The sequence below is a fragment of the Haematobia irritans genome, chromosome 2 (genome assembly GCF_050003625.1).
Source record: "Haematobia irritans isolate KBUSLIRL chromosome 2, ASM5000362v1, whole genome shotgun sequence".
Classification (NCBI taxonomy): Eukaryota; Metazoa; Arthropoda; class Insecta; order Diptera; family Muscidae; genus Haematobia; species Haematobia irritans.
The window spans coordinates 140,164,556-140,184,389 of record NC_134398.1 but is presented as its reverse complement, the minus strand read 5'-3'; the positions used below and the strand labels follow the sequence as shown (position 1 = coordinate 140,184,389).

Below are 19,834 nucleotides of genomic sequence, written 5' to 3'. Positions count from 1 at the left end.
ATGGGTCGGCTTCATTCTCTGACCAGTAGTACAGCCCCCTCTTAAACTCCTTTACAAAAAACATTCAAGGCCCCTTGGACCTCAACTCTGGATAAAGACATTTTATTCAACAAAACCCGACGTTCGAACAAAACAATCGAAACGAAATAGGAAAAAAGACGACCCAGAACTTCAAGCCAACGACAAGAGCACCACAAACGGACTATGAAACGACGAGAAACAGCGACTGCAGCAGCAACACAGTCACATATATCCAAATGAGATTCCAACAACAACAAGGCACTAAATCACCCAACCCAAGCGAAGGAGAAGTGGTGAAAAATCTAAAAGAGATCTATGATGATGCTGCACTGTAGCTGGAATCGATGATGCTATTTTGGGGGGATGTGGGAGGGTTTAAGACGAAAAGAAACGAAGATCCACATTACCCAATCTACATGGCAATGGACTGGGATACATACACAGACGAGTACATAATCATAGATAGCTAGATATGGATGTACCTTTTTCGTGCAAAGACCTCTTGGAGCAGTCGACCGTCATGATGGGATTCGCCTTAGACATTGGAATGTACTGCACTGAGAAGAATGCACACATTCAACAGACGACGCCAGACAAAGAAATTGAGAATAATATGGCTGGCAATTCGTATCACACGTTTATACGCTCGCTCTTGCTTTTCGACGCCATGAACATCATCATTGCCATCTTTATATGCCTAGAATAGTAGTGCTCTGAAGATGGGATAGATACACACAAGTAGCGCACTTACACTACCGAAAAGTTCTATGACACATACATACATATGCATATTTCGTTATATTAACAAACCCACAGGCAAGTGTTATTGCCTTGCACTCGGATATATTAAAGCATCGGCATGACGACTGCCAATGATGGCGGCATTATGTTTGCAGCAGATAAGCCTGCAGATAATGACGTTGAAGATAATTACATATAATGTTGATTTCTTATTGTGGTCGATTTCCGCCAGGAGAATTAAATAACAAATGAATGGGTGACTTAGTAAACATTATCTATGCAATCCCGATTATTGACAAAATCTATACCAAAAAAAGAGGGGGAGAGAGAGAAAGAGCGACACCAGAGAGTTAATACTTACTAATTAAACTGGAGATGGGGATAGCAATGGGGTTACACCCAAATGTGTTTATATACATATGTAGTGTATGAATGTTTCCTCTATCGGGGAGGAGGTGGGACATTGATATTGCACTATTTGATACAGTGTTGCCAAATTTACTATTTCTACCCTATTACTATCCAGTTAAGAAATGGGTCGTTCACACAAAACAATTGGTAGATGCAATCAGTGATGCCATTATTTTCCTGGTCCCAAATTGGGATACTTTCCAATTAGGGCTGTCATCCGGATCGATTTTTATAAATCCCTGGATTCGGAATTTTAAAATATAGAATACCGGGATTTTTTCGATATCCCGAAAATTTCAGGATTTTTTCAATATTTTAAGTAATAACAACAATCTACAGCGCCAAAAAATTGTTGTATATTAAACCAGTTTAGTTTAATTCAATTTTATTAACAAAAAACTCTACAAAAGAACATAAGGGTAAATTAAAAAGCAATTTCAAATTTCTATCATACTTAACGAATACTTAGTCCAACTCAACATTATGAAGAAAAGAAAATCAAAAAATGATGAAATGAATTAAAATTTCATATCGCTATCTTACTCAGCAAAATATTTCAGGGATTTTGATTATACTACACTCAAAAAAAGTTTACTTGGATCCAAAGATTTTGACCTTCCCTTAAGGATTTTGGTATTGATTCCGAGCCAAAGATGCGGCTTCTTTAAAATAAAGACATTTTTACGGACCTCCCTGTCTTTAAATATAGGATCAATAAAATTAAAATTGGATACAGATCTCATTCATCGAGTTTTTATTTTCTTTTTTCGATATATTAATCCTCTAATGCCCAAGCCCATTTCATAAGGAAGCTTTTAGTAAAACACACCTTAAGATAACAAAAATGGGCAAAATAAAAATTATTTGAAACTATTCAAGAGGCTTTGCAGCATATTTTTACGGTATAAATTTGTCTTGCTTAGTTCTCTTGCTTATGTGTCGTTAACATTGAAAATTTAATCAGCTGGCAAAAAAATTGGGGCATTAGAGGGTTAATAAAGATATTTATGTACAAACACATTCCAATTTCAAAATCCAAATTATGCCAGGTACTTCAAAGTTTTTTCTTAATGCTAAAAAAAAACTTTAAACCAAAGATGCAAATCCTTAAAATAAGTCTTAGCCTATATTTGAAGCGTTTTTATCTTAAATTTAAAAATTCAATATGTCAGTTAAGTTAAAGACGATTTATTTAAGTTAAAAATGTTTTTCTTTATTTTAAGGAAAATTTGCCTTACTTCAAAGATCTACAATTTCAGCAGAGAGATGCAAAATTTCAAGATTTGTGTCCTAAATTTAATGAAAAAAATGTTTGAAGCAAGGATTATAAACTTTCCTTTAATTAAAATGTCATTGTTTTAAAGAATTTTGTCCTTAGCATTGCGTAAATTTTGAGCCCTAAAATTTAAGTTGCATAATCTTCCATATTAGGTCTATATTTTTCTCAATGTAGGTATATTTTCGTACATTTGTGTTAAGTAACTTCATAAAAATCAATGCATCCAAATATTTATTAGATAAACGCGATCTTGTCATATTGTCGGCGGATCTTTTATCATTACTTTTTATTACATTGAACCCTTATAGATCCAAAATCTGATATAACCCTCATATATCAATATATACTGTCTACAATTTATATAACAATCAAAGCAAGTTTACGACATATTTCATCCTCCTAACGAAATATGTATGTTATTCTATACAAAAAGAAGATGGAATTACAATTGAGCCGAAGATACTTTCCTGTTAATACAACAAAATACAATTCCATTAACACAATGAAATTTTTCGTTTCTAGTACGAAACATTTCATTACTTAACAGAAAATTCACCCTTCATTGGACATATTACGTTGACACAACGGAGATTTTTCCGATACATATATATTTACAAGTTTTTTTTCCTATATATCCATCAGTAAGAGCAGAATAAAATTATAACATTTTTCGCAAACTTTATAATAACTTGATGGGCAATGATCCAAAGAAACAATTGAAAAAGTCTTTAAAATGGATTATTAAAGAAAAGTAACAGTGAAAAAATGGTTATTTTAGCGCGATAATGCGAACATATCGCTTAAATGAAAATAATATGGCGCTGTTACAGTTTAACGCCAATATTCCTAATAAGTTGCTGACAATTTATCGAAGGAATTTGTATGGTAATAAGAGGTTTAAAGTTTACGTTAACTTTTATGAATATGGGCGTATATCTTTTTTCATATTCCATAAATGTATATACATACACGCAAAGAAAAAAAACGTTTGGAAAACGTGTACCGAAAACGTTTTTCTTTTGTTAGAGTTTTTTGAATTGCTTCGAAAATTTTAAACTTTTATCACCAAAAAAATTCGTTTGTTACAAAATTTTTATTTTTTCAATAAAAAAAGTTATTTTTGAAACAACAACGCAGTCCATTTCGTTTATATCAAACACTGTTCTTTTCTGACTTTTAGTCTTTAATAAGACACATTTTACAGTTCAAAATTTAATATACTACAATGTAATAATGAACATTTTTTTGGAATCTTCCGAACATATCTGGAATATATGTAAAAAAAAAAAACTTTGGTCGAAGCAGGGATCGAACCCACGACCCTTGGCATGCCAGTCGGACGTAGCAACCACTGCTCCACGGTGCCAAACTAAATGTTTGTTTCTGTTAAATAAACTTTGTTTATTTGATTCGTGGGCGCCGCAAGCTATGCTATATAAATATAACTTATATGGATATTTATCTATTGATGACCATAACAGGTACATAGCTCAGTGGTTAGTGTGTTGGCTTACAAAGTGCATGGTCCGCGGTTCGATTCTCCGTCCAGGCGAAAGGTAAAAAAATTTTAAAAATGTATAAAATCGCATAATTTCTTCTACATTGTTGGTATTACAGGAAAAGGTGTTAAGAACTAAAAAACCTCGTGGATGTGAGAAAGATGTGAGGGAAAATGAAATTAGCAAGAAAACAATGTTTTTTTTTTTTTTTTTGTTTGTGTTTGTCTTTATGAAATCCTGGAAAAGAATAAACGTTTATCACAAAAAGTATATACTTTTCTTCCAAATACACTTCCTTACAGCGTAAAGCAAATGAGAAACGAACTTTGTTTGTCTAAAATTTCGTTTGGGAGGAAAGAATTATTTTTTTGCGTGTATGTAATGGGTTATTTCCAACGATAACTTTACGTTTTACTTGATGACAAACATATTTCTAGTCCAAAAACTTACTTTCTCAGAATAGTGTTATTTCCCACATCAAAGAACTTTTGGGCATCACTCGAAATAGCTTTAGTGCAGGTAACTTTATTTTGCGTAACCAATAAAACACGGTCATATGGCAACACCATTATGATGGAGTCAAGAGACTTGACAAAGACGCTAAAAACTACAACTATGCACTCTCACACACACATACACGACGCGCTAGCAATAGCTCATTTTTAAGATTTGCCAACAAAAACTATCCCGAACAAAGCATTGAATACAAAACTACACGAAGCGTTCTGGTAAACACACGACACGAACAAACGAATATTAATTTATTGGAGTTGTTGTTGGTGGTTTTGCAGTTTTAGCAGACTGCACTGCACTCTCTGGATTATAGCATAGTTCATTTTGCTTTTGAATGAGACACAAATAAGGCGAAAAGATGCACACACGATTTATTAGTACTTCCAGGGCAGCTCAACAAATCGACCGTCCAACCGATGAAGTAGCCGAACCAAAAACGGACCTACACAAAATGCCGAACCCATCATTATTTTAGCTTTTTGATTTGATTTTTGCTCGAGCAACGACCTTAAACGTACGCGGCAATTGTGATGAATGCGACTCATATCTCAACTTTCAAATAATTTCTCTGCAAAAATGGCTGCAAGTCGAACACACATTTTGATGCATGTATGCATATACATGAATACATATCCATAAATACATATTTATTACATACAGTCAAACGTACATGTACATTTGGCCGGTGGTCATCATAAGCTATAACAGCAGCACACGGTGCATGCAATCACGAAATAATGAAATCTCTCAAACACACATACTCACAGTAGTACCAAGCAAATACGCTAAAATAACCGCAAATATACATTTGAGTTCAAAGCTCTCAATTGTGGAATATAAACAACAGCAATACACATCAAAACAAATCTTAATTGAACTTCCCTAGACTATTGCATCTCTTAATAAAATTCATGGCAAAGGAAAAATAAAATATACATAAGTATACATTTTTTTCCATTTTTCGCCTGTTTGCGGGTGTTAGTGTTATCATTGGGAATAATACCACAAAAGAGTACTCATATAAACAATTATCTCACATACACGTCTCGTTATCTTAAGAGAAATTCTCTTAAAAAATATTTGAAGGGAAATCACGCATACAGATACACATATTCCTTTTATTATTTATACACAACAAAAAGTAAGGGGAATGCATATCCGTTTTCTCTTTCATGTGTACATTTATTGATTGTATATATATGACACTCATATGTATTTGCTAAATACGTTTGTAAGTTTTCAATATTGGTTTGTAAAACTCTTGAGTTAATCAAGCAGAGAATTTCTCCATTTACTTATATATACAGTTAATTTTCCTACATTTTTAATACATATAAAGTAAATTCATCAATGTTTAATTGTATGTATATATTACAGATATTCACATTAGTTTATATTGCAACTTGCACTCTATTTACTTACTCTTAGCGCAAATTGTGGAAGGTTAGGGCGAATACAAATCGCAAACAATTGAGAGATGTGCTCGTTTTTTTTTTTTTTTTTGAGAGAGACCAATTGTCAAGACCACAGATGGAATTGAAATGCCATGATTTGCTCCGTGAATTGTTCCAAAGGTTGATTGTCCCAGCAAGAAAATAATGTTCACTTTAATTTTCTTTCATGGTTGATTTTATACCCTTCACCACTACTGTGGTACAGGGTAACATCCCAGCTAGCATTTGGGTGATTGTTTTAACAAAAATAATGTAAATGAGTCATATTCGAGTACTTTAGGAGATCAAAACGAAAATGACTCACGCTAATGGGCGTAAAATGAGTTCGTTATAAAATACAACAAAAAATAACAAAAATCTAACAAAAACTGCTTAAACAGTTACGGGACCAAAAAATGGCACGAAAACGACTCGCGCTAATGGGCATAAAATGTGTTCGATTTAAAACCTTTATATAGCTCCTAACAAATTTAAAGGTGTTAAGATGGTATCAAAAATGTTGGTATACATAGACTTTCCTTACTTGTTTTTTTTTTATATTATATTTTTATGATGAAAATTGCACGACGGCATATTAGTAGAGGCATCTGGTTCCTCAGTAGTACGAAGAACAAACAGTGTCTTCTAGTGAAAAGCGTTTACAAATGAAAATGACAATACCAAATTTTGAATTGGAAGAGTCTGCGATTCACATGGAGTGATCCCCGCCGACTACCTGTAGAAGGGTAAAACGATTTTAGGGCTGTAATATGCCGAATTATTGGAGGGATTTGACGGTGAATTCAAGAAAACACTTGGCGAAGAAAGTGGGCCGGCTCACACTTTCCTCTTCGCACAGTAATCTCCTGATTTGACCCCGTGATTTCTTTTTTACTTCTAAACATATTAGGATCATTCATAGGGCTCAAATATCAATCGAATGAGAAGAGTATTACTCCTCAAATTTATCGACCTCGAGAAAATATATAGTTCAGGCAGGTTAAAAAAAGTTGGAACATGTCTGAACCAAAGATCATTCAGATTAAGGGGCAGTTTTGTCATTACAATACTGAAGCACTATAGGTTCCTGTTGACATAATGTCGTGAAAAGGAAATTTAAAAAGGAAAATGTTTATTTGAAAATTACACTAGTTTACTCTGAAAATGTACATTTGATGAGAGGTGACTATTCTTATGTATTTTGATCTGCTGAATTCGAAAAAAAGTTAAAAATTTTTATGGAACAGTTTTTGAGATATCCCGTTATTTTTAGTTTTTCGCTCATTTTTCACTAAACAAATTATATATCGAGTTAGAAATTTCCGATGATTGTTTTGAAAATTTTCCCTTTTTGTATTTTCTGAACCACTTAACTTCCCTGCCAACATTTTTTGAATTTGGGGGCGCTTCTGAGAATCCCCACTACGTCGAAAACAGGCGTATACGATATCCAAAACTCCTCGAAAAAGCGCCGTCACTATTGAGAAGTTGTACCACGCCAAGTTACTACAAAAAAGTATCGCATGAGTGCAATTATTTTTTAATAAATTTAGAACGACGCCAATAAGAGCCCCTTCAAACAATCAGAAAAAGTGCATTTTAAGATAGTTGTAAAAGAATCATTGTGGTCAAGTAAAACACGATTGTTTAGATGATTATTAATTTTATTAAACATTTATAAATTCTCGTAAATATAACATTTATACGACTATCACATAACATTTAACATATTTTTATGCATTAATAAAAGATTGATGTTGAGTTACAAGTTGCAAGTTACATGTTGTAGCGTCTATCAGCCAGTGCTTTTATTCCCAATGGAGGCAGCGTGTCTGGAAAAATATTTGAAAAACTATCACTTTATTCCATTTGGAAAGTCAAAAATTGTTCACCAATATACCTTTCACAATTTTAAGCGAAATAACTATGTTTTCAGCACTTCATTATCATTTTTATTTAAATAAAATATAAGAAGCTAGTTGTGCTTGGTGTTTCACAAAATATAAAATGGCTCTTGTAACAATAGTGATGGCAAAATACTTCCATGTACATTTTGTACTTTTTGATATGTTTACCCCATCACAGTTGGCGATTGTTGCAGTGTCATTTACGAGTCTGTGGTAGCGATGAGGATGAAATGGAACGTTGAAATGCTGACAGGGTTATCACAGATCCATCTCAATACCTTTCATTTAAGTACCAACGACGATATTATCTGACATTTCTAACTCGAGATATAATCTATTTAGCAAAAAAAAAAAATAAATAAAAATAACGGGATATCTCAAACAAAAATTAAATTTTTTTTCGAATTCAGCAGATCAAAATACATAAGAAAATTTACATCTCATCAAATGTATATGAAAAACATTTTATTTTGTAAACTAGTGTTATTATTTATTATGGCTGGACCATAATACCTTTCTACGATATTATTTCCTGGACATACCCTGCCAGCATTTCAAAGTTCAATTTCATCTTCATCGCTACCAGAGACTCGTAAATGTCACTACAACCATCCTACTGTGATGGGGGGCAGCATATCATAAAGTACAAAATGTACTTCATACATGTATTTTGCCATCACTACTTTTACAAAAGCCATTTTATTTTTTGTGAAACGCCAAGCGCAACCAGCTTGTTATATTTTATTTAAATAAAAACGAAAATAAAGTTCTGAAAACATAGATTTTACGCTTAAAATTGTGAAAGGTATATTGGTGAACAATTTTTGATTTTCCAAATGGAATAAAGTGATTGCTTTTCAAATATTTTACAGACACGCTGCCTCCATCGAATAAAAACACTGGCTGATAGACGCTGCAACATGTAACTCGCTACTTGTAACTCTACCTCATCATTAATGCAAAAAATTATGTTAAATGTGATGTGATAGTGGTATAAATGTTATATTTTTAAGAATTTGTAAATAATTAATCAAATTAATAAATATCTAAACAAACGTGTTTTACTCGACCACAATGATTCTTTTACCACTATCTTAAAATGTGCTTTTTCTGATTGTTTGGAGGGTCTCTTATTGGCGTCGTTCTAAATTGATCTATAAAGGCACCTAATAATTGCACTCATGCGAAACCTTTTTGTAGTAACTTGGCGTGGTACAACTTCTCAATAGTGACGGCGCTTTTCCGACGAGTTTTTGATATCGTATATGATTGTTTTCGACGTACTGGGGATTCTCAGAAGCGCCCCCAAATTCAAAAAATGTTGGCAGGGTAGCTGCTTTGAAAATTTTTTAATTTTATCTTAAGACCATGTGTTGACTAAACTACAAGAGTAGCTTAACCAACAGAGTTAAAGTATGTGAACAAAGCCCTTTAGACTGCAAGATGTTCGGATAGCCGTCCGTTTCGGAATCACCACATTCCTCATCAGCATTCTCTACTTGCAGCAAAACTATCAACCAATTATCAGAAGAAATTCGGACAATTCATTAAACCCAAAGTGAATTACACCTGAAACTTTCGAAAAAAAAGTTATTTGATTTGCCATCAAATGTTTACAAACATGCCAATTTTCCTGTGCCAAAATTATTGAAAATCAATTATTTTTGTAAATCAATCCGATTTATTTTCGAATTTGTTTGAGAGAAAACAAGACTCATTTAATTGACAATATTTCACATTTTTACTATTTTTTCCGTTCCCTTACATTTAACTAAAAGTACTCTGAGAGGATTTTTGAAATTTTTCTCATTTACTATTACGTGTAAAATAAAAGCATAAAACTAATATTTACTATCAAATACTCCAACATACCTATTATTTGTTGAACTGTCGTCAATTGTCTTATTCAATCATGTAAACACAAACGCTTATAAAATATTTGAATTATTTTTGGCTTTTGTATATAATTCTTAATGAATTCAAATCATAATCAAACCTTTTTGATGGTTAAATGTCGACAGTATATTTCCATATAATTCTACCGTTATGGCAAAGGGGGAAAATCGATTGTTATCGATTATTCCATTGCAATCGATTGCAGAGAAACATACGGTTTTGACAGCTCTTCACTGTTTTGTTCGCTTTTCAGTCAGATCGGAACGTCGTGCCGTAATAATTCCAATAAAAACTAAAATTATTTGTAATTATCACAGAAAATCATGGCCTCAATATTGAGAACAGGAAAATTTTTACGGTATTTCGCCGGTTTCACGCGAAATGTTGTCGTAAATACAGTTCGTGAACCGGAAAGTGGCGGATCTCTTCTGCTCCCATCTTCATGCATGTGCACGCAATTTCAAAAGTAAGTATTGGCTTACGCAATAGAAAGAACAGATTTTGAAACAAAAACACAACTTGATAAAAGATACTATTAAAAATGGTTAAGATTAAACATAAAATTAGATGGGTTTCATACATACTTTTCATATTTCGAACGTTATGAACATTCGCGAAAATGTCAATGGGTTGCAATTCAATGACATAACCCCAAATTGAGGCGATGTTTGTAACAGTGTAGCCAGAATTTTCGACTAAAAGCAGCCAGGATATCCTAAAATGACCCAGTTGTGTTGTACTTTCAAAAGTTTTTTCTTTTTTTACCATTCATCATACTATGTCTATCCATAAAGAATGGTAACATAAAGATGTTTTATTTACTGGTAGTTTATCAGCCGGTTGTACTGAGACCAACCGCCATTAGCCTGAGAATTTTCTAAGATATCATAATCTGTCTACTTTCTCCGAAAATGCACGAGTTGAAATGTTTCTTTTTGAGAAAGTGGAAAATGAAGTTAGCCCCTCATCCTCATTTTCCACTTTCTCAAAAATGCACTGAGTTGAGATGTTTCTTTAGAGGGGCTATCTTCATTTTTGAAATTTTCCACACTTCATCTTAAGTCGTGTGTGGAATCTAATATCCCTGTGGGAAATGTATAAACCGGTACAGGACAAGCTCCTGGTGTTTATGGACCAGTCCCACTTCAGGTCAAAACGTATGCGAGAGACTGGAGTGTGATATGTCTGTTACTGGCAATTTACGGCATCTTTCCGTAGGGATGAAACAGACTTCGACCAGAACCGCTATATGAGCTTAAGAATATATTGAAACCAATCATAGGTATGATGTTCAACTAAAGGGTAAAATTGTTGATAGTTTTATCACTTGACATGGAGCATTATACGAGATTATGGTCGATTGGGGATTTCAAAGGATCCTGGATCAAGATGTGTTCAGTAAATGGCATTCTCCATTTTCTAAATGACGTTACATTTGTATTCTATGCATAGTAGCTATACCTATGTTAGAGGATTAACTATTCCAAGGGGGAAATTTTTGATCCGTATTATGAATGGAAATATAGTGGATCTCATACTCTAATTTTAGATTTAGTGCGATTTTTTTTAATAAAACATCTAACAATTTTTTAATAATATCCTTTTTGCGGTTTTGTTTTCCTATTTTTACAGTGGTTTTGCCAATGGAGCTGCTGCACCCAAAGCTGATCTAGGTCTGGACAAACAGATCAAACGTATCGATAAAGATGTACGACGCATGGGTCGAATATCAAGACGTGACATCGAAGATGTTCTCGAAGAGATACGCTTACAACGTTCGGCAACAAGTTCACAATCGTTGTTAGTTATCAGATGTTGTGGTAATTTGGTACCAGAAGAAATGCCTGAAGTTCGTACAGCTTTGGTACAGGAAATTTGGAAGACATTGAATGCTTTAAATGTTCCCATGGATATATCACACTACAATGCACTGTTGCGTGTATATTTGGAAAATGAACATGAATTTTCGCCTACCGATTTTTTGGCTGAAATCGAATCCAAATCAATCGAACCAAATCGTGTAACGTATCAACGTCTAATTACTAGATATTGTCAACAGGGCGATATTGACGGTGCCACACGCATTTTGGAATATATGAGGGCAAAGAATCTACCGGTGAATGAGACTGTATTCAATTCATTGATCTTGGGTCATTCTCAGGTAAGAGAGAAGTGTTATTAGTAGTGGGCCCATATGTGATTATGGTTTATATAGTTGAGGCCAAAGTGTCCTAAGTCTGTAAATTTATTTATCACATTTCGAAATATTTGTTTCTTTTTTGTCTTTCTTCTGAAATTACATCACTGAATTTATGTTATTCCGATTAATTTTTTGTATAGCACATACTTGACACTTTGGAGGGCATAATTTGAAGTTATTTTAATTTTGCATATTAAATGTTATCCGTTTCGTTTCACAAATTCAAAAAAAAAAATTTTTGAAAATATTTTATTAATGTTTCAAATGACAAAACGGGTGAAAATATTCCAAACTTTAAATCCATTCGCTTTTGATCGAGTCCCCTTTTCCTTTACTATTGTTCAGAGTCGGTGGAGAAGCAGTGTTATTTGCTCATCTAATCTGCTGGTTGTTTGCTCCATTCACGTACAATAAATTTCTACAGGAGATCCATTCTGGCATATTTTTAGTGCCATTGTCCAGACTTTGTATTTGCCAAATAGAAATGTCCATTGTATGGATATCTGGATTTCGTACCCATAGCTTCAAAACAGCTTTCATAACACAAAAAAAAATTAGTTGATACATTAAAAAAATTAATACATTGAAAAATGATACATTAAAAGAGTTTAATGAAAATTTCCCCTCAAATTGGAGATATTTTTCGCGGACGTTGGGGATTTGGGGAATTTAAAGAAATTTGGTAATTTTTGATGTAATAAATAAGGTTTAGAACATTGGTAAACATGATGTTCTTTTTGCTACATTCTTAAAAAAAAAAAATCTCAAAGAGGTACAGCCAATTTCTGAAAAATTAAACAACTTTCCTCTTTATTACACGGCATCCATATGTTACAAATGCAGCATCTGGACCAGAAATGGACGCATGATTATATTTGGGGACCCAATCACAATTTAATTATTACTCTGTTGAATATGATTCATATGGTCATTGTTTGATTGATTGATTTATTTAGCAATAAGCTATTATATACAATACATTAACTTAATAAGTATAAATTGAAATTTCTAAAATCTTTCTTTTACATAGGTAATCATTTTACGTTTGAATACAAAAATGTTGTTCTCATTTTTCAATTCTTGAGGCATTCCATTAAAAATGTTAACGCCTTCATATTAATCGATCACCCAATTTTATTTTTGTGTATTTAGGAGTACATTTTGGTTCATTAATACATATGCTGACCGAACTTCCATTTTCCTTTCTCGAAAATCCGAGTTTTGTGTTTTGAAATCTTTATATTATTGTAACTCTCAAACTCGCACAACAAACATTTTTTTTCAATTTTTCAATTTTTGCCTGTCTTTTCAGGCCGGTGATATGGAATCTGCGAAAGGCATTTTGTCTGTAATGAAACAAGCTGGTTTGGAACCAAGTTCGGAAACATATACAACTCTCTTGTGTTGTTATGGTAAACATGGTGATCTAGACAGCATTAATGCTACCTTGGCCGAGTGTGAAAAAAATGAAATACTTCTTTTGGACAAAGACATCTTGGATATTGTCTATAATCTAACTGTCAATGGTCATGGCGATAAAATCGATGGTCTCTTAACTAAATTCCATTTGTCGACGGGATTCAATCAGGATTGTGTAAATACCATTTTACGATTGACTAATAATGGCTATGAAGATGTTTGCCTTAAACTTTTGCGTATTATGCCCCGAGGCAATCGACCAGATGGACAACCCGTTGATGTTGGTGTCTTCTTTATACGTCAATTGGTAAAAGCAAATAGGCCAGTGGAGAAAATTTTGTCTATTTGCAAAACACTACAAGAAGAAGGTTTGATGACTATAGATTACAATATTATAGATTCCAAATTTTCTAATTTTCCTATACTTTAGGTTTAAATTCTAAGCCCCTTTTGATAGCTACCGAGGCTGGTCTTACCCATGGTTTGGTGAATAGCACATTGCCTCTGTTGACGGAAATGAAAAATGCTGGACTTCCGGTTAGACAACACTATTTCTGGCCATTGATTTGTTCCGTTGATTCCAATCAGATTGTTAGTATTCTACGGAAAATGCAAGATGAATTTAATATGACTCCAAATACTGAGACAATACGTGACTATGTTATACCCAATATGAAAGAGAAAAATTCGGATAAAATTATTACCCTTCTGCGAGATGTGGGCGTGCCAAATGGTACCGCCGCTGCTGCGGCCAGTTGTGCTGCTTTGAATAATGGTCAATTGAAAGAGGCTGCATCTATTATGGAAAACTATAGTGCAGTGTATAATATGCAATCTTTCCGTCAACCCCTAGTGCAAGCTTTTGGAAAAGTCCAAAATTATGAAGCATTTGTGAAATGTGTTCGTCAATTATACGAAAGTGCCCAAAAGAAAACCTCCACAAAGTCCGAACAAACAAGTGAAGAGCCCGCAACGGAAGCAACTGAAGATGCAGAAGAAACAGCCGACCCCAAAAACAACCAGGATGTAGTGGGTGATTTAATTATGGATGTAGCTGCATTTTTCCGGTCAGAGCGCATAAATGTTTTGGAAAAGTTATTGCCAAAAATGGTTCAACAAGGATTTACCATTACCAATAAAAATGCAGAAAAACTTTCCGATAAACTTGGTTCAGAAATGACACCAAAAATATCCGAACATTTGGGCAAATTATGCTCGGGCGAATTGGAACTGGTGCCATTGAAAAATACCCCAAAGAAACGTGGCATTGAAACTCTGACTGTAGAGGAAATTGAACGTTTCATAACAAATGTCGAAGCCAAGGGTGAAAATTCAAATAATTTGAAACGTCATCTCTTAAATGCTTGTTTCCGTAGCAAAAATATTGAAAAGACTTTGGAAGTAATGACACGTCTGGAAAATGAGAAATATAGTATAGGCTCGGGAATATATGCTCAGTTGATTGATTTGTATACCCATCACGATCGTGTCTCGGAGGCCATAGCCACTTACCAAAAAATCAAGACAAAAGATCCCGAATTCCGTTTAGACAATTTGAAATCAATTAACATTGTTGAGGCCCTGCTACGAGAGGATCGTTTCGAAGATGCTTTGAAATTCTTGGAGGAGAATAAAAAGCTTGGAAAATTACCAGATGGAGATAGCAATTTTAATAATACCTCAAAAGTATGGCGTATTTTGAATGCTTTGGCAGAAACAGGCAATGCGGAAAGATTGAGGAAGCTGTTTGATGCTTTTGTCAACGGAAACTTTATTTTGCCCACAAATGTTATTCTAGGACCATTGATTAAGGTGAGTGAATGACGATCAAACGTTCTCACATGTATATTAATATTTTCCGTTGCTTTTAGGTACATTTGGTAAATGACAACATTCCCAAAGCCATTGAAGCTTTTGAGAAAATTTGCGAAGAATACAAATCGACCCCTTGGAAAAATGAATTGGCCCGTCGCCTAATTCAAGCCGAAGATGCAGCCAATTTACAAAGAATAACCGATCTTAGCACAAATATCCATGGTGAAATTAATAGCCTTTACGATTTGGTCTTCTCTTTTGTGGAATGTGGACGTGTAAGACAAGCTCGCAAAATTTTGGAAACTCCCGGTTTGCGTACCAGACCCCATCGCATAGACACTGCTTGTGAGCGTTATAAAAATGAAGGCATGGTCGAACCTTTGGAAGGTTTAGTCGAGGCTACTCGTGATCTAAGTCACATTGATCGCAATAAGATCTATTACAGTTTGCTATTGAGTTATTGCAAAAATGAAGATACGGACAAAGCTTTGGGCTTATGGACAAAAATGCAAGAGGAAAATGTAACACCCAATGATGAGTTCCTTGCTAAATTGGCTGAGCTATTAGAATCGAAGGGTGTGCCTGTACCATTTGTGGTTGAAACTAAACAAACGACACGTAAAAATAAAATAGCAGCAGTTGCCAAAGCGGCTGAGGCATCTGTAAAGAAGCCCGCCCCACAAAAAGCAGCAACAAAGGCTGCCGCGGCCACTGCTGCAGCTGTAGCTGCAAGTGAACCCAAAACTCCATCCCCTATCTCTCTGTTACGCAAGGCATTAAAAAATAATGACTTGGAAGGAGCTTTGGAGGCACGCAATCAAATGAAACCCGCCGAACATCCTTCTGTTATGGACACTTCACATTTGATTGAATTACTTGTGAGAGCTGATCGTTTGAGTGAAGCTACCAAATATGTAAATGAACTTTTGGCCTCGAAACTCTACCCTGTCCCGAAAGTTTTTAAATTCTATTTGAATCGTATTGCAAATAGTGGAGACCTAGAAACCATGGAAAATATTGGGCAACAATTGACAGAAGAGCAAAAACGTTTTGTTTCCTTCGATAATCGTTTCTGTCATGCCAATATAGTGGCAGGAAAAGGTGAAGAATATTTTAGAAAGCAACAACGGGATATAGCGGTAGCCAAGACTACCGAAGAAGTACAAAAATTGGCTGAAACATTCCCTCGTGGTGGAGCTTTGGGAATATTGGATAAACACCCAGAAATGGTTGATCAATGTAGGTTTTTTAGAAAAAAAAAAAAAAAAAACAGAAAAACAAAATTTATTTTGACATTTTCCCTTTTCCAATTTTCAGTTGAAAAATTAGCCGAAGATTATGCCAAACATAATCAATTGGGCCCTATGAATATCTTATGGATTCATCATGTCTCCAAGGGTAATGATGCTGCATCCAAATCTATTTGGGACAAATACCTATCCAGTGCTCCCAGACTAATGTTCCAAAGAGTATTACAAACAGCACGTGAACAAGGCGATGACAAAATGGCCCAGAATGTTATTAGCCAATTGCGTGGATCGAAAATCTCCGAAGGTGCCATAGGCAATGCTTACTCTTGTCTCATCGACATTCAAACATCTAAAGGCAATACAGACAAAGCATTGGATACATTAAAGACCGCCATCAAAGATGTTTGCTTGGAACACATAAATCGTACCGCTTTGCAACGACTGAAAACCGCCCTCGAAAGCGAAAAGAAAGAATTCCCCTACACTATCCCAGAGAAGAAAACTTCCGGTAAATCCATTTCATCTTCATCCTCATCATCAAGTAGCGATGATGATGTTACACCAAAACGACCCGAAACTAGACCTACTAAACCATCTCAAAAAGATGCTTAATTTTAATAATTTTTTGGTTTGTTTTAATTTAGTTGTAATTAATAACTCTTACGTTTGTATTAAATGTATTCTTAATAGATTATCCATGGAAAAATCATTTATTATTGTTAGGAATTGTTTTTCTGTTATTGAAAAAAGAAAGAAAAAAAGATAATATTTAAATATAATACATTTGCCTACTAATATATATAGTTTTTAATAATTACAGTTTAGTCTCAAGCATCAATCAATTTATATGAGATATTCCTAATATTCACAATGAGTTCCCAATTTACAAAATTTATTGGTTGTTATCGACTGTTTTTTTCACTTAAAGCACAGTTTGTAATTCTAGCAAACTTTGTTTCATAAGAAACGCTATTTATATTTATATATTCGAATTGAAATGTACCTGTTGCGTGTCAATTTTTGTAAGTATTTCTTCTGGGAGAAACTACCACCGTGGTGCAATGATTGGCATGTCCGCCCAATAATGCTGGTGACATTTCTGAGTGGTTTCACAGCAATGTGGGACGCCGTTCGGACTCGTCTATAAAAATGAGTTCCCTTGTCATTGAGCTTAACTTAGAATCGGGCAGCACTCAGTGATAAGAGAGAAGTTCACCACTATGATATCACAATGGACTGAACAGTCTAAGTGAACCTGAAATATCGAGTTGACACTATACTTAACCAAACCTAAGCCCGGTAAGTACCTCTACTGAAAATTTCCACTACCCATAAGAAATTATTTGCTAACGAATGTTCCGAAAACATTATAGATTGTTTACATTTTGCTCCATAGCGTTTGTTTACATTTTGAAACACATACCAAACTGTGTTATTAGCACCTAGACGAAATTTCCGTACCGTACCGTGCTTTATATGTAATTCATTTGTGTGCTTGTTACAATTTCTTACGAAAATTTCTAGGCATGCAAAAATAAATCACTAATCACCACATATATACATATTTCCAAGATAAATTTCTTATGGTTAGTAGAATATATGATGGAAGTACATATTCATTCACAAGAAAGGAGTTCACGGCTTGTATCACCATGTACTAAGGGAGCATTAAATAACGAGCTGTCGCTGTACCCAATGTAACCTAACCATGTCTACCAAAACTTTTATTAGAAGTACATAATGCGCGGCATTATCGACAAATCCTCCTGCAAGAAATACATGGCAATAGGAAAGTACACCCAAAGAAATTTGTTAGTAGGGACAGCAGAAAAGTCTGCTAAAACGGCAGAAAGTCTGCTGAAAAAGGACGGCAGTCACTGTTTTCTGAAATAGCAAACATTTCCTATTTTTTGAGCTCGATTACACTAAAACATGTTTTATTTTGACTAAAACTATCCTAACATAATTAACACAATATTTTATGAATATCTATAGTATTTTACCAAAAAATCTGAATATTTATCGAATTGAGGCATAACAGCAAGCAAAATGTTTGCTGTTCGTATTTAGGAGCTTGTAAGTATATTACAGTGCAAAAATATATCAAAAACTACTTTTGGTTCTTAAATATGCTTTGGGGAAAAATGTATAACCTAAAAGTTTTATAAATTGTTGATCATTAGGCCCTGAAGTACAAAAATATAAAAGCAGACATCGACTGCTGTTTTTAGCAGACTTTTCTATGAGTGCAACGATACATTAAAGCCTTGATGTATCAACTGGGGAGACATGGCACCGTTGCCAGGATAAAATTGACACATTTGTAATCAAGTGAAGTACCTCTTCAACTAAGATGTAATTCACAAAATTTCTATAGAAATAAAATTTTGACAAAATTTTTTATAAAAAAAATATTGATAAAATTTTCAATAGAAATAAAATGTTGACAAAATTTTCTATAGGAAAAAATATTGTCAAAATTTTCAATAGAAATAAAATTTTAACAAAATTTTCTATGTAAATAAAATTTTGACAAAATTTTCTGTAGAAATAAAATTTTTACAAAATTTTCTATAGAAATAAAATTTGGACAAAATTTTCTATAGAAATAAAATTTTCACAAAATTTTTCTATAGAAAAAAAGTTTTGACAAAATTTTCTATAAAAATAAAATTTTGAAAAAAATTTCAATAGAAATAAAATTTTGACAAAATTTTCAGTAAACATAAAATTTTGACTAAATTTTCAGTAAACATAAAATTTTGACAAAATTTTCAGTAAACATAAAATTTTGACAAAATTTTCAGTAAACATAAAATTTTGATAAAATGTTCTATAGAAATAAAATTTAACAAATATATAGCAATAGATTTCTTATGGGTAGCGGAAATTTCGGCTAGAGGTGCGAAAATTTCATCTGCATGCCAATAACATAGGTTTGCAATGAATATGGGTTGCGGAAATTTCCGCTAAAGGCCGGTATGCACCTCTAGCGAAAAATTTCATTCCCATAATTTCATTGCTATTTATGCTAACGAAATTTTCGGTAGCGTTCAATTTCGTAAGCTGGTACGCACCTCTAATGAAAATAACAGGGTTGTCAAAAGCATATTTTGGCAGCAAACATTTAATTTATTAAATGTTTAATAAATTTAAACCAGCGATTAGCTGGTTTAAAATTTGTGTACACAGCCCTGTTTTTTGTTGTAGACTTAAATAATTTTTTGCTACCGAAAATTTCGCTAGAGGTGCATACCGGCCTTTACGAAATTGAACGCTACCGAAAATTTCGTTAGCATAAATAGCAATGCATTTCTTATGGGAATGAAATTTTTCGCTAGAGGTGCATACCGGCCTTTATGAACAAAAATTTTCATTAGAGGTGCGTATCAGCTTACGAAATTGAACGCTACCGAAAATTTCGTTAGCATAAATAGCAATGCATTTCTT

At 33.8% G+C, this 19,834-nt stretch overlaps 1 protein-coding gene and 1 long non-coding RNA gene across 2 annotated transcripts; both read left to right on the top strand.

The window, feature by feature from the left end:
* The first annotated feature begins 8,468 nt into the window (after window positions 1-8,468).
* Window positions 8,469-8,879, top strand: LOC142224107 (uncharacterized). The gene is made up of 2 exons (XR_012719034.1): window positions 8,469-8,609; window positions 8,677-8,879. It is a non-coding gene; the product is annotated as an uncharacterized LOC142224107 (long non-coding RNA).
* Window positions 8,880-9,934: 1,055 nt separating this feature from the next.
* bsf (bicoid stability factor) lies at window positions 9,935-17,179 on the top strand. The gene is made up of 6 exons (XM_075296247.1): window positions 9,935-10,166; window positions 11,333-11,861; window positions 13,213-13,687; window positions 13,750-15,131; window positions 15,191-16,373; window positions 16,452-17,179. The coding sequence occupies exons 1-6, from the start codon at window positions 10,024-10,026 to the stop codon at window positions 16,994-16,996; spliced, it is 4,257 nt and encodes a 1,418-aa protein (XP_075152362.1). The 5' UTR covers window positions 9,935-10,023; the 3' UTR covers window positions 16,997-17,179.
* The last annotated feature ends 2,655 nt before the right edge of the window (window positions 17,180-19,834 follow it).